This window comes from Pezoporus flaviventris, unplaced genomic scaffold (genome assembly GCF_033815535.1).
Source record: "Pezoporus flaviventris isolate CSIRO_AGI_PZ_B2104156 unplaced genomic scaffold, CSIRO_AGI_Pfla_v1 ptg000037l, whole genome shotgun sequence".
In the NCBI taxonomy this organism is placed as follows: Eukaryota; Metazoa; Chordata; class Aves; order Psittaciformes; family Psittacidae; genus Pezoporus; species Pezoporus flaviventris.
In genome coordinates this window covers 6,761,588-6,777,290 of record NW_026892585.1, presented here as the reverse complement: position 1 = coordinate 6,777,290, position 15,703 = coordinate 6,761,588, and the positions used below count along the sequence as shown (strand labels likewise).

The following is a 15,703-nucleotide window of genomic DNA, read 5'->3' as shown; positions in this document are numbered from 1 at the left end:
TCTATGAATCTATCCTAAACCTTTCTGGAGGAATCAGTTTCTAATAGACTTTTATTACAAATAAAACTGAAATAACCTGAAAATAAACTATCAATAAACATATTGCCAGCCTTCAAAACAACTGACTCCAATGTTAACCATAAAGCAATGTTGTAATCTGTCAGACCTGTCTCCTCCATTTATACCAAACTTTTCTTAGCAGCACAGAAAGACTCATGAAAACACTATGGTCAAGAAACAGTACTACTCACTTGGGCTAAGTAAGAAACGTTATTTACTGCTGCGATTTCAGAGCTGCTATTTCCACATCAAATTATGCAAGCTGCAGGGGCAGGGGAAGAATGACACTCCCAGCACCTCAAAGCACTTTTTACCTGGGCCAGCAGCAGACACACTAAAAATACACCTAGAAGTTTTGTGGTTGCTTGCTTGCTACTCTCTGGATTTTCTAAAGCAAGACAACACATGGTTTTCTTCCTAACTTATCTATGTAAAATAGCACATTCTCATTTCCATGGGAAGAAAAATATTCCCAAGGCCACTGACAGCTTGGGTATTTCAGACACCAAACCAGACCAATTAACAACAAATCTCTAGCTCTGAAATACACCACCACAGGAAAGATCAACATAGTTCATTAGTAACGTTTTATTACAAAACCAGCTACAGCATATTGAGTCTTTTACAGAACTAGTCATAGAGAAATAGATGGGAGTAAACTGAACTGTGTTTTTTACTATTCTACATTATAGAAATGTTGTATTTTAAGTTTATAGTGCAGTTCAACCTATTTTTAATCAAAAAATACCTTATCACTTTTTTAAAATTAGCATCATGTTGTTATTCCATATGCTGAAGTACTGTATCATTAAAGGATATTTAAATTTAGAGAGAGAACTTGCAGCAAATGCTACCATCAGTTCGACTACCTTCCTCAAATGCTATTTAGTGTCAGTTTTGCCTGGAAAAGATATCATCTGTCTGCTGTATCAGTGGCCCCTGATCACTCACTTCTGCCTCTATTCAGCCTTCTCTGCTATGAGGGCTTAAGTGTTATGATTCTGTTAATCAAAATAGGTCAGAAAAAAAAAAATAAAGTCTGTCTGAACAGCCCAGAAAATAAACACACTTAGTTTTTAAATACAAGTTTTCAACAAAATCGGCTCCACAAGCTGGTTTGCTCAGCAGCCGCATGAATCCTTGAACCAACTCAAGTAAATGGGGCGCAATACTGGGGCAGGAAAAAGAGGCAAAGAACTGAAACTGAAGAGGGCAGCAGTTTAGGCTTCAACCGAAGTGTTTGTCAAGGCACATTGCCTCCCTGCCACTCCATTTTGCAAGCACGGAAAAGTTATTCTTAACAACCAGAAACAAGAAATATTTATTAAGCCATCAGTGCCAGCTGTGTCACCCTTCGGGCAGATAAATGCCAACAGGCTTCTACTGGCCCACAAAAGTTTAACCTCCAATGGGCTCTGTTTGGCAGTACCTAAAAGAAACTCATTTAAACAGGTAACTCCAAACAGTCCATCTGTCCTTCCTCACTGTGACAAGTTTCAGCCATTGTGGATCATGTAGGCTAATACAACACTCACAATCAACTCCACTGAGATCCCATGTTCTGCAAGATGCTCTTGATTGCTCAAGAGATGGAAGCTGTTATACAAGCTATTGACAAAGACAAAACTATCAATTTTAACAAACATGATGTAAGGAAGGGAATCATGAACAGCCCCAGACATACCAATGCCATAACCCCAAACCAAGAAGTAATGTCTGTGTGTGAAAACAAATGTCCCAAGTCTCAGAATACTTCCTTTTCCTCCAGTCAGCGGAAAAATCCTGGCTTGCAAGTAGAATTAAAAGCCTGTGTTTTAATTGAAAGACATTTTACTCTCAGCCCTAACACCAATACAGACTGATGATGGCTGTAGGCTTTCCAGGTAATATAGTGGTGCCAAAAGCAGAAGGTCTGCTGCTATGAATAGGCATGTTCTTATTATGAGCAATTAAGCTCCTATTATTGTGATACAGTTAGTTACTCACAATTACTATTTGCAACACTAAAATACATTTCACTTAGTAGAATCCCTTCAAAGGTAGTTGTCTGTCACTACAATATTGGGGGGGGGGCGGTATGTACTCTTTCCTTGTGACATAACCCATGGTTACTACTTTATTACCATTTACAAAACACAATTTAACTTTGAAGAACAACTTAACCAAAGCTAAACAGCACATTCACTTACCTATTTGCTTTTGGAAGCTGATGACAAATACATCCTAGCTGAGAAGTGCATTAAGAGGACTGGAAAAGGAAGCGGGATTTTAAAATGGCATTCGTTTCCTCCCTTCATTGTCTGTCTACAATACTTCAGAGTCTCGGAATTTACACAGCAAATACAATAAATTTGATTAAGGTGATCAGTTACCTCAAATCAGATCTCTTCAGCACTCAAAAGCGGCAGTTTTTCATAACTGATCCAAATTGCTCATGCTGGCCAGATAAGCACTCAATCTGGCAGGAAAGAAGAGGAACCATGCAACCAGGGACAAGAGAAAGGAGCAAAGACTCTCCCTGTCAATGTCAGCACATTGTTAGGGCCTATTACCCACCTGCCTTAGACTACAACACTTCCATACCAAGTAAAACATGCTATTCACACCATGTAATTTTTTTCTTTACACGACTCTGCACAATCAGCAAACCAGTTAATGTGGCAAACTACTTCTGTGCCAGTAGCTCTCAAGAAACACATTTCCTGCTATCCCTAGATCTAGAGCTTAAGATTGCTCTGAAAAGATGTAGTGAGTAGCAAAACAACAGCAGCAACCATTTGTAACCTGCCTACATTAGTTGCCAGTGCAAGATAAATATAGAAGAGGTCTGTAGCAAAGGAAGAGTGTAGGTTTCTACAATTCAGTTCTGCCTCATACATCCCACCAGAGATATTCACAACAGCACATATTCAGACCATTAGTTAACAACAGTTATTTTCAATTTGCTATTATTTGTACAAGTCTAAGGCTTCTTATTTAAGAATATTACATGTAGGCTCCCTAACTCCTAAACACTCTAAAACATGTTTTTGTCTGTTTCTGGGCCTTATCAAAATTGGACAAATCACTCCAAGAATTTTAACTAATACATAAAAGAATTAATTCCCTGAACAGCGTATTTTCTTACACAAATCAGAGCTAAACCCAGACAATCACAGAAGCTGTGCATTACTCTAGACCTTCTGATGAGACCAAGACAGCGGGGGATTTCACTTCTTCATAGGGAGGAAACTCTTCAACAGTGAGTACAGTCCAGTATAGGAATGCATGAAGCCAAGAGGTGCTGGAATCTCCATTGTTCAAAACATTTTAAAAGTGGTCTGGAAAAGATAATTTCAGTGTTGGCCTTGCCCAAGTGGGAGACTGGAGCAGATGACCCCTAGATGTACCTTGCAACTAGATGTACCAAACTATTCGAGAAGACAACATAACTCTGAACTGGGCCTGCCATCTCAAAACCAGGGGTCGTGCTATTTTTAAAGCTGCTGCTATGGAGTTTGCTTGCCTTTTAAATTCCAGTTTAATATTTCAGAAGATGAAAACCATCGCCACTGCATTCCAAAATTCTCAGTATTTCAATCAGCTACACGTACAATTTGGAAAACACCACTATTATTGAGAGCAATAGATTGTGAATTTAAATGCCTAAGAGCTTAATCAGCCCCAACTCTTCAGTTTTGTGTGTAAGCACTGATTTTTCTAATCTGTAGAAGTATTTATGTTACAGGCTCCTTTAACAAATCCATCAACTACTTAGTTCACACACTCCTTCCCACTACTATTCCATGTGTTTATTCATCTGAAGGAGGCCTCTGTACAGTTGGAACGGTACAGTTGTATGGTACAGTTGGAGCCTTCAGTTCTACCTCTTAGCATAATTAAAGACAGATCAGAAAGCTCTTCACTAATGAAGTGTGTTGTCTAACTAGAGTGCTACATACTCTCCATAAAGTTACCATTACTTTTAAAATAACAATAATAAAAAACCGCCATAAAAGCGGTCTTCTTTCAGATTAGTTGTCATCTTATCCTAATAGGTTTCTGCTTCTCCTATAGCCCAACCTTTGTGCCTTTGAAGTGTCACTCTCTTCAGACCTTTTATTCTCTGTTGCTTCAGTAACTACAGCCTTACCTCGTGCTTGGTGTACTTACGATCAGGAGCCTGACCTCTATCCTGGAAGGTTAAATTGTTGTTTGATTTGGGGTGTTGGTTTGGTTTATTGTTTGTTTAGTTTTCCCCAAAGTAAAATGTCACTTTTATTTTTTCATTTTTAAATAAACTTGAACGCATTCTAGAAAAAAATAAGTCAAGCAGAACACATGTTCACAATAAGCAACTACTCTCTGACCTGCTTCCCTGCAACTCAGATGTGCCTCCTCAATTATTCCTTCCCAAGCACAATGTTTTTTGGACCTTGTTATTATCCCAGCAGCTCCTTAAATTAATAGCTCAGAATGGATACTTCAGGATATGCAAGATGACAGAGATCCTTTTCTGTATCTTTTGAGTAAGAATTTCAGCTTCTTTCAAAAGAGGCTGAAAGAAAAAAAATGTAAAATCACCATGTAGTGACAAATTGCCATTTGGTCACCACATGCTGCCTTGATCAGGATGTTCATCATAAATAAAATAACTGTACATACCCTTTTCTTACAGCTGTGTGAGCAGCTATTGGTGAAGTGTACAGTTTCATGATACACTTAATCCAGCCAAACTCCTTACTTGTAGTAGCACTACTATCAAACTACCTTACTAACTGTAATGACTATATTTTTACTCACAGTGTTATTCCCTAAATTAAAACTAGCTGCAGTGGTTACTAAATTATTATGACATAAGCAATACCTTTACACTGATTAGCTCAGGTACATCAGAATTTCCTCCAAATGACTGATTTTTTTTAACTTTCCTGTAATAACAAGGCTGATGCATCCCTCTGCATACATACTCTGCAGTAACTTCTGATATAAATAGCAAACATAAATCAAATATGACATGGTTTAGAGATCACCAAGTTATATATGCTTTCTGTAACAGATTAACAGATTCCTTAAGACTGTAAGTCCTCTGGCATTATAAAAAGCTGCAGTGTGAACTCCAAATAATAATCAAGGAAGTCCTGACAAACAAAACCAATTCATCCTGTCAATTGGCAGGACCAAGAAGAGTGGCCCTATCCACCTCCTGACTTCTGCTTGCTTTGATCACAACATCTGCCTTCTTTCATCTATTACTGTTTCTAGTCTGTTTTTACAGTTAAATGAATCTATTCAAACACGGTTTCTTGTTTATTTCCCACATATATCAGACAAAAACTGCTTGGAGGACCAGATGGCTTTGACCTCTACTTTATGCCGATATTGCTACAAAAACAAGGACTTTTACCTACCACTTGTTCCTGCACTTGTGCTATCATTTGCCTCCTGAGAGCACAAGCACTTTTGCAGCCAGAAACTGACAGAAGCAAGGAAGTCCTCTGGCTGAAAATACTTGTTACTTTTGACTTAAGTGACCATCCAGCCACTCCGTCCCCATCTAAAGACACTGTGAACTATGGCCTTAGACATTCAATTTTCAGCTCCTTGTGAGAGCAGTAAATGCCAAAGCCTGCAGATCAATTTCTGAATGTGCTTAATCCATACTGAAACTCATACCACTTATTATTTGAAATGCTCACCTCGCAGAGTAAACCCAAGCAGTTCAGTTACTAACACACAAGACAGGCAGAAAACAAGCAAACTCTAGGGTTTACAGAACTCACATTTTCCTCAATCACGCTCCCCACCTGATTAAAACATAAAATACAATGAGAAAATAAATTGCACACCCCCACCCCCCAAGTATTTTATTTCTTGCTTTCTCCTCTAACAGTTCATTCATATAGGTAGTTTAACATTATGCTGCTTGAATATTCTTTTCAGGAGTTTGTACCACCATTATAAACTAAGCAGGACAAGGAGGAAAGAAAGAATGAAGAGTCAAGCAGCTCTTGGGATGCTAAAGAGAAGAAAACTTTCCTTCACTCCACTCCTCTTTCCTTCCTGGAAAAAACATGAGGAATCTTAATTTATGTTCTTACTGGTTCTACATTAGAATACTTTATTTTTATGGGTTAGAAAACTACCAAAGCAAAGCAACTACTAGGTATTCAACATCTCTTACCTTATCGGCCAGCATGTTAAAAACTTTGCAGCTCAGTTTATAAATAGCTCAGACCTTTCAGAAGGGCTTCAGAAAATATAACCAAAATTTTCTTAATATCCACGTAATTTTAACCAATCTGCTTCCAAGATTCAAGTAATAAGATAAAAAAGGGGAGAATGCAGTCTTTACAAAATCCCCTGACCATTTTAAAAGTTTTTGGCACTACCTGTATATTAATTAAACATGAACTACCTGAGCAAAATCCAGCAACAGAACTGCTCTAGAAAACAAGCTTATTTCATATTGTCTACCAGCCATAAAAAAAAGAGGAGGGCATCAGTCTGATATTTTTTTTCTCTAATAGTACACTACCTTTGGATTTACTCTGACATTATCTCATCTTGTGGGAGTCCTTTATTTAGAATATTTATTTGTCAAAAAACAATGGCATAGCTACTTCTCAGAGTTTAATAATAGGAAAGTAAGATTTCAATACAAATAATTAGATTTCCAACACATTTCCCCAAACAAATACAAGAGTAAAACAAAAGAAGTAATCCAGCATAATTTGTTTTCAGACAGCCCTTAAAAGAAAAAGGGAAACCTTTACTAGTGGTCAATCAGTCTGCATATGTAAGCCTGCAACTTTCAAAGGTATTCTCTTGAGAAATTAAGTTTTTTCTGTATCCCCCTACAGTTTCACGATTCAGAGAAACCAAATCAGACATGAACTAACTACTAAATACTATGCAAGGCATAAGAGTAACCATTTCAAAGAGAATTCTTCTAAGTTCCTTATATTATTGCTTTGCTCCAGAATATTTTAATATTCAGTACTTTTAGAAAAATACTGGTTTGGAAATAAAAATTACAAGTTCAAGTACTCATCCATTTGGGTGGGAGGAAAGGGAAAGACAGAAGGGGGAGATCATGACCAAGTATTCTCTATTAAAGATCAAACCAATATTAGCACTACATGAAATCAACTTCAGTTTGGGCACCATCAACACAACACTGTGCATTAAGTAATGCAGCTATTTACTTTTTACTTAGATAGCTGCATGCATAAATACTTTTAACTATATTTGCACACACAAACAGGACTATTTGGACTAAAAAACAAATAAAACCTTTTAAATCTCCAAACAGCAGGACAGTAACAAAAAGTTTCAAGCCCAGTTTTGACCATGCTTTTTACAAGTCACTGTTAAACCCATTCTATATTTCTTACGTGGGACCAAGCCTGGCTATTTGTCGGGAGAAAGCAAATTTTTGTGCATAACACTTGAACTTCACCTTTGAGTAGTTCAGATGTGTACCTCAGTTTCTCCCTTCACAGTCATTCACAAGACACCCAGAAGAGTTTTATGACTCCCACACACATTCCAAATAACCCCTGTTGCCCAACACCTCCATCTCCTAAAATTCAGCTTTTTGATATCCTGGATAAATCTGGCAGGAAAAGTAACACTTGCTGGGAACACTTTAGGCATGTCTCCACAGGCAAAATAATTTAGGGTGTGAATTTGAAGTGCACTCACTATTCCACCCGAACTTGTTTTGTGGACACACCTTTTTTACTCTAAAAACTCTAAAATAGCCACAGGTTCTTCAGCTCAATCCACACACAGAGAAGCGACCCCCACTGCAAAAAACCCTGCCACACAACAGCGAAGTGGTTTGACAGCTATTCCACCCTTCTTTCCCTGCACAAATAGCCTGAACTTTGAAAGACATTAATTACATTTCCACGTATGCAGTATTTACTGTAAAAAAGTCTGGCAAAATTTGAAGCTGAGCTGGTATTTGCCAATTGTCTGAAAAACTCTCAAAATGAACTTCAAATGATGAAAGCATAAGAGTTACTTATGCTACTCTCATTTTAGAGTCCTCAAAATAACTACGTCTAATGTATGGCATCCCTACCCAAGACAAAATGTTGCTTATAAAGGAAAAATAAAAGATAACAGTAGCTTAATTTAATGGACGAAATAAACAAGAAGTTTATCTTATAAAAAAGCCAAAACAACCAACCCACCCCTCAAAAAAAAAAAAAATCCAGTAAAAAATAAAAGCAAACAATTCTCATAGGCTGTGAAAGAGAACTACGAACAGCAAGGCTTGGGCACCAGTTATGTCTCCCCAGTTTGAAAGCAATGATGAACTGAACACCAGCAACGGTTAAACTATTTTAAGAATAAAAGAACTTATGTCAATCTCTTCCAATAGTTAAACAGCAGATTCAACACATAAGCAATAAATACACACTAGAAACATGTCAAACTAGTGGACATATAACTGGGAGATGATTAAAAAAAAGACAATAGTAACTTAATGGCTTCAATCTATTTGCCATGGTATAGTTTCACAGGTAATCAAGCATCTGTAATACACATCTGCCCAAGTTCTGACAGAAGCAGCAAACTGAATTTCATCTCTAGAATTTTTCATCTTACGAGTGAAAAACTAAATCAGACAGCTACACACCAAAAATATAAAGCTTGCCAGATCCACTCACGCTCAGAAACATGGAAAGGAAACCAGCTCACATTAAAAATAAAATAAAATAAAAATAAATATGAGTCTTAAGGTTTGAGTTCCCTTCCTTTCAAATACTTTGTTCTTTAAATTACATCTGATTGGAATTTAAACCAAGCATGCAGGCTGTGAAAAAGAGAACGTATGGCAGGAAAAACTGAACCAACCACGTAAAAGGCAGAATGGGAAGGAGCCAGATACAACAAAAACTGACAAGGGAAACAGGCCTGGTTCTAGATTAAAAAGTAATTTTAAAGTATAAAGAAATCATACACTCCTGTAAAGTTTTATTTTCAGTTCACATCCTCGAAAATCTAGGATGTGGACTGTAATTTGTGCTACTTTGTGTAATTATATATACAACATCAGTCATATATAAAAAAAGAAAACTAATAGCAAATGCTGAAGCTCCTCTTCAATTGTGCATCAAGGAAATCATTCTTTGCACACAGTAATGCACCAGTTTTACCTCCTTCGTTAATGAGGTCCTATATATGCAAATGAGAAGCTTTGGAAGCACTACATAACATTTTCAAGCAAATGACAATATCGTTATGATCCACTCACATCGTTACGCTGTTATTTTTATCTACAGCATTCAGAACATGCACACTATCTAGATTTCCAAATGGTCTTCTCACCTTAAAAGTACTACTGCTTTTACCATTAGAAAGGAAGCATAGCATGTGTTATAAACTGTTCCAAGACAACAGTATTTCTCACAAATTGAGTGGAAGCACAAATGCTGAAAAACCCTATATGCACACTTTGTCAGGTAGTCAAAAGATTCCTAAAATAAGGACACGACCCACATTCATCTGGGGGGGTGGTGGGGGGGTGGTGGTGTTTGGTTTGTGTTTACATTTTTTTTTCTGGAGGCAGCAGAGACATTAACAGACATCCTCTTCCATCTTTTTTTTTTTTTTTTTACATGAAAATACCTGCCTAGTAATTCTGTACATTGTTTTCCTTTCAATCTTTAGCTCAACAAAACTCTTGGGTATATACTCAGAGCTAACAAACAAACCCAAGCACTCTGCTAACTTGTAACCAATGTTTTTATCAATCCCCTGGGAAGCACCTCTCCCTGTTTTGCATCCATTTTATACAAGGTTTTTCTTTGTCTCACCTTTCTTCCTCCCAGACCCTGCCACTTAACTGAAGTTCTAACCTAAACTATGTCAGTACTGCAGTAACTCGCCCATTTAAAGATCGACTTAGCCACTCTAGAACAGCTGTACAAGTCATATATAGATGCTAAATGTATAGATACATGTATAATTACTTTTATAAATACAGACAGCATAGATGCTGTCTTCAGACATTTCAAAGGGCCCAGCACTTCTTTCCATGGACCTTATTGACAGCAGGAACAGAAGGCTGGTAGCATCTTTAACATTAAAATAAACCTCCAATTACTCTGCTACATCTTCTGTCAACAGAGGGCTTGCTTCCTAATGCAAGTATTATTCAAACACCTCAGCAAAGCATTAAGAAATACATTTACAGTTTGCAGTCCATTTCCTCCATGTTTTTAAAAATCTGATAAACTGAATTTTGCTTGGAAAGTTCATCCTGTGAAGATGACCTACTTGATTCGGTAAAATCCCTTGCATAACAAAGGCCAGGTCCTGCTCCTGAGCTTTTCAGCATCTTTGCTGGGGAAAACTTTATACCACCCCCACCATTAAGTTTCACAGACACTTCTCAAGTCAGCTAAGACGCATCTATAAACACTAACTGCAGAGCTACAGAACTTTCAGATTATAGCCAACACTTAAAGTTTCCCACAGCCCTTTTGCTCACATACAATAAAAAGCAAACACTTATTAAATCCACCTTCTGTCAGTACTACAGCCATTTTTAAAAAGAACTCTCTTCAATCACATGAAAGTAGTACAGTCACCTAAAATCATTCCATTTCAACATTATAGCTGTGAACGCGTACATGATACACACAGCAAGAGGCTGAATCTTCTTGTGAATGGTAACAAGAACAGATTTTCTTGTCTAATTTCAAAAGCAATTTTGGAGTGCACCAACTTTCTGGGAGCATTGCTGGAGTGCACTGGATGTCAGATGTAGCTTATTCTGACATGAACTGCTTTACACAAAGTGGCAGTTAGCTTGCACTCTATGTATAATGCAGTTAATGCAGTCAATAATGCTCTACAGAAATTCCTTTCTTGCTAAGCCCAAATTTCTTTGGAGGTAAGCAGAAGTACAGGAGTATATTTACATTTCACCTAGGAATGTTGCAATGTTACAGAAGAAACAAAAATCCATTTGAATGCACATCTGCAACAAAATCACCCTATTTCAGCTGTGGTAATTCCAGCAGGAGAGTTAAACATATAGAGAAAGGGGGAAAAAATTGAGCTTGAAGTTCAAGTCTGTGGCCTAAATTTACACACTACCACATTAGCTTGTTTCAAACTGAGCAAAGACATTTTATGACCTTTTGATGATGTGGATTTTCAGTGTCAGGGTGGAATCACATATTAAAAAACTAACATTTCTTTTTTTCACCAATTTGCGTCCTAAGCTAGAAACTCGAATTCTTCCAAAGTTCCAGATTAAAAGAAGTGTTGGCATCTCACGGAATATTTTGCTGTCACATATTTCTCCAGAGGTTGGTTAATTGTTACTTTCATTCCTCATGTAGACAGAGGAAGGAAAAAACATAATTTATTTTTCCTCTCTTTTTTATTTTCGGTAAAGGAAACTCCAGAAGAAATGTAACATTTTTGATGTAACAATCTTGATAAAGCACTGGCTCTCAAAGTTAAAAAGCACTTGACATGTCACCCTAAACTTTTGAGTCCTATCTCCTAAAATCATAGAAGCAAATTTCTGAAAGACTCTGTAGATCTTTAACATTCTCAATTTAATAATCTAAAGTGAGAGTAGTTATAATACGCTATGTACAAGTAATACTCACCCTTCTGAAGATGCTTTATTGTTAACCACAAATAAACATTCCCCAGACTCTCAATTTAATATAGACACTAGGGACAAACAAAGAACGACCTTTTAATTTCTATAAATCACAAAGAACCTGAATGCGCCAGCCCCTAAAAAAAAACATAAAATAAAATTAACCTGTCTGAAGATTACACTGAAAATCCTGGTAAAATTCTTCACTGAAATCTGTATTAGTAAGAATAAACCCATAATAGCTGAAACTACAGTTGCTAGACTTAAACAAAGATGAACCTATCCTCCAACAATTAAACAACCTTCTTCAAACTGTTACAGGCTTCTTTTCAGAAAGATCAAGAATCTGAACTTCCAGCTCTACATTTAATAAAAAAAAAAAAAAACACGCAAACTTTTCTCTAGCCCCAATAAAACAAAGGTAGCACTTCTTAAGTTAGAAATATGTATCTTGAGGAATGTATAAGTTTAGTACCCCATTCCTGCTGCATCTGTGTACCGACTGCTTTTCTTTTGTCTGCTAATCACTAATTCCAAATTACCACGAATACCTGCTAATGTCAAATCTAATGTTGTAACCACAACACGCCGATTTTTTTCGGCTTTATCTAGTCACACATCTGTTGCTCTAGGACAGCTCTGCTCAGTGCTCTCCTTCACACCTCCCCAGATACCCTAGTTTTAGAAAGCGTTCTGACCCGTGCTTGGCAACATCAGATCCAAACCCCGCGATTTCCAGCTCCCTATGAACTTTTCTTGCGGCGCTCTGGAAGATGAGGATCGCACGGTGCCCTGCGAATCCTTAAGATAGGAAGTTCGCCGGAGCCACTACCAGACTGATTTACCGCCTCGCCCTCAAACTCCCTCCCTAAAACGGGACCCTCCAAGGAAAGGCGGGGACCCCGCCGGGCGCCGATCCCCAAACCAGCACCGGCTTCCAGGGCACTGGAGTGCGGGCGGGCGGCCCGGGGCGCGCTCAGCCTCCCCGCCCGGCTTACCCCGCCGAGCGCCGGCTTCCGGGAGGCTGAGAGCACCCGAGCCCGGAGTGGACCTGTCCGAGCTCCCTCCCTGGAGCCCGCCTCGGCGGCGGGGAGCTTTGTGCCGTTCGCACCACCGGGGCGAGTCCTTACCCGGCGTACGTTAGGCGCACATGTACCTCCGCTCTGCCCCTTCAACCACACGGCGCCTGAAGCCGCCGCATGCGGTCGGCAGGAACGGGGAGGAAGGGAAGGAAACCGCCGGGTCTTCCCTGTTCTCCCTCCACCCTTCACCCCTGGAAGGAGGGGGCAGGACGAGCTCACCCCCAGCCGGGCGGGGGTCGGCACGGGAGCGGCCGGCCGGGCTGCACGGAGCCAACTTAGACAAAGGGCACTTCAGACTCCATGTCTCCGCTCCAGCTGTCACCGGCCGGGAGCGCGCCTGTGTCGCCGCCGCCGCACCCCCCTCACCCTTCCCCGCCACCGCCCCCCAGGAGAAGCAGGGAAGGGGGCCGGGAGAGGCGGCTGCTCCCCGGGAGCCGTCGCCCCCCTTCTCCCCCTCCCCCCTATTATAAAGCGCCGGTTATAAATAACCGCTCCCGGCGCCAACGCCTCGAACCCGCGCGGTGCCGGCTTCTCACTCACCCGCCGGCCCGGCCTCCCGCCGCCGCCCCGCCGCGGCCGCCGCCAGCTCCGCTCCGCTCGCCCGCCCGTTCTCCCTCCCCTCAGCCTCCGGCTGCCGGATTCACCCTCCCGGACCTAGCGCCAAACGCGGCGGCCCAATCGGCATCGCTCTCATTGGCGAGCGCCGAGCGCCGCCTCCATTGGATGGACGCGGACAGGGGTACCGTCCCCCCCTCCACCCCGCACACGCACCCTGAGCCAATCAGGAGCGGGAGGGGCGGGGCGGAGGGCGGGCGCTCGCTCCACACGTGCGGGGGGGGCAGGGAGGGGTGGGGGGACTCTTTGTTCTCGCGCTTCCCCCCTCCCGCGCCCCGGCTCCCCCCCACCACGGCGGGGCCGGGGGCAGTTGGAACCTTCCGCCGCCTCCCGTTGTGCAGGGGTTGGAGGGGGGCCGGGGGGGGGGGTGAGGATTGGCGGGCGGCGGGAGGGGCCGTGCGGCTGCCGAGTTTGAATCAGTTCGAAAGTGGGAGCTGTAACGGTTTTAACGGTCCCGCCGCGCGCGGGAGCGGGCAGCCCTGAGGGAGAGGGCGGGAGGGACGGATGGAGGGACAGGGGGAGGGCGCTCCCCTCAGCCACCGCTCTGCTGCTCCCCGCCTGTTGCTCCCCCGCCGGCTCGCCCCTCCGCCCGCCCTCACGGCGCCACATCGAAAGGGTCTTGGCCGGCTCCAGGCCGGGCCGCTGCCCGGACCCCGCGGCTGTCGGCGGGCTGAGGCACTCGCGGAGCTCCGCGATGCGCCCTCGTGTCGCGTCGTTTGACCTTCGCTTACCCAAACTTCAGCGGCGAGGGCCCTTCTTCGTGCATCGCGCCGCTCCCCTTGGCTTTTCTCTGCCTCGCCGCTCCGCATCCAGAGCGGCTTCTCGGCTGTCAGAGCCCTGCCCTACCCTGTGGTGGGAGCGGTGATAAATCACAGCAGCAGCACGGTGCCCGCTCCACATCGCGGTGCTTCTTACGTGCTGTCTCCAGCCTCGGAGGTTGCTATCGTTTTCCCTCGTTTATAATCTGTGAGACTTGCTCATCAATCTTGTTGCTGAGGTTGTGTTTGAGGATTCCTGCTCCTGCTGTCATCTCGCTCTTCTGTCACTTCAGCCTTTCTTAATCCTATCTGAAAAATAAAATGGCAAAGATAAGTTTCCTAACGGGTGCTTTTGCTTTCCCTTGTGACCGTATCCTTTTCCCGCACATCCCAAATGTGAGCTGCAGCCTTGCTTCCGCAGTATTCCCGTCATCCTTCTTCACCAAATACCATCTCCCTTCTTCCTTATGAATACCTGGGTGCATCTTGAGTGTCAAAACGCCAACACGAGCAGTGGCTGCTGTAATGAAGCCCTGAGTGGTTAAAGTTTCTTGCAGGGGAAATAAATCACAAGCGCAACCTGATTCCCAAATCATGCATTTGGCTTGTATGTCAAATGAGGCTGTGTTCTCCTTAAAGGTGATGTGCTTGTGTGCTTTCCATGTGTAAGTACTTAACGTTTACAGACTTCATCGCATATTAAATTTGCAATAAGATCTTCAGAGTCAGCATTCCTACAGTGTATGCTCTTGATTTACCTCATGGCTTTGAAAAGAGGTTTCTGCAAGTAACTTATACTTTAATCTCTGGTGTTTTGTGAATTAAGAGCCCAAATATGTGCGGCAGAAAATATTCCCTCTTACGGTCACGCATCATAGTGCAATAGATTGTCATAACCTGCCTCCAGTTCTAGCACAGTGGCTGACAACTGGAAGGAGTATCTTAAAACGATCACATTTGCAACATGTTAGTCATTTCTGGAAATTCAGCTATTTCAATCTATTCTGCCCCAAGATGGCTGCCACCACCAAAATGGCTACCCAGCCCCTTCACAACTTAGGGTTTGTCATTTAGTCTGATTCTTAGAGTTGCACTCCGTGGGACCTGGTTTTAGTCAGCGAGTAGAAATGCTAAATAAGCACAGGGTAGCTTCACACGAGGGGCACAACAAGCCATGAGGCGGAAAAACCTGCGCTGTCTGAGACCTAAGCACAGCTTGCTTTGTTTTGTCTCTTGCACACAAGATTATTCATCTGTTATACCTGAAACTACTGCTAGATTTTCTAATTTAGCTAGAAAATTAACCACGTTTCAGATGGAGTTACTCTTTCCCCTTTGCTCTGTAGCAAAACAGCTTTTCTACCAAGGCTTCGCTGTAGGATGTTAAAGTGATGAACTCCACAGCAAAGAACCTCATTAGGTGCCAATTTTCTGATCAGTTGTTCAGGTTGTCTTATACAACCAGGAGAGTTTTAGCAGCTGGTTTTTGCTGTACACGACAGTGTAATGTTACAACGAGCACTGTCCGGACTTTGTTTTCACAGTAAATCAACCAAATGGTTTTTATT

At 41.8% G+C, this 15,703-nt stretch overlaps 2 protein-coding genes across 6 annotated transcripts in view; one reads left to right on the top strand and one right to left on the bottom strand.

The window, feature by feature from the left end:
• The window catches only part of EZH2 (enhancer of zeste 2 polycomb repressive complex 2 subunit), a 52,904-nt gene extending 38,166 nt beyond the window's left edge, over positions 1-14,738 (bottom strand). Inside the window, exon 1 of one of the 5 annotated variants that reach the window (XM_061464602.1) lies at positions 14,109-14,738. In XM_061464602.1, coding sequence (XP_061320586.1) covers positions 14,109-14,143 — 35 coding nt within the window. In that variant the 5' untranslated portion in view covers positions 14,144-14,738. The remainder of the gene's footprint in view (positions 1-14,108) is intronic. The other 4 variants (XM_061464604.1, XM_061464601.1, XM_061464605.1 and 1 more) reach the window with 4 other exon arrangements.
• The window catches only part of CUL1 (cullin 1), a 307,965-nt gene that overhangs the window by 90,994 nt on the left and 201,268 nt on the right, over positions 1-15,703 (top strand). The gene's annotated exons all lie outside the window — the stretch shown is intronic.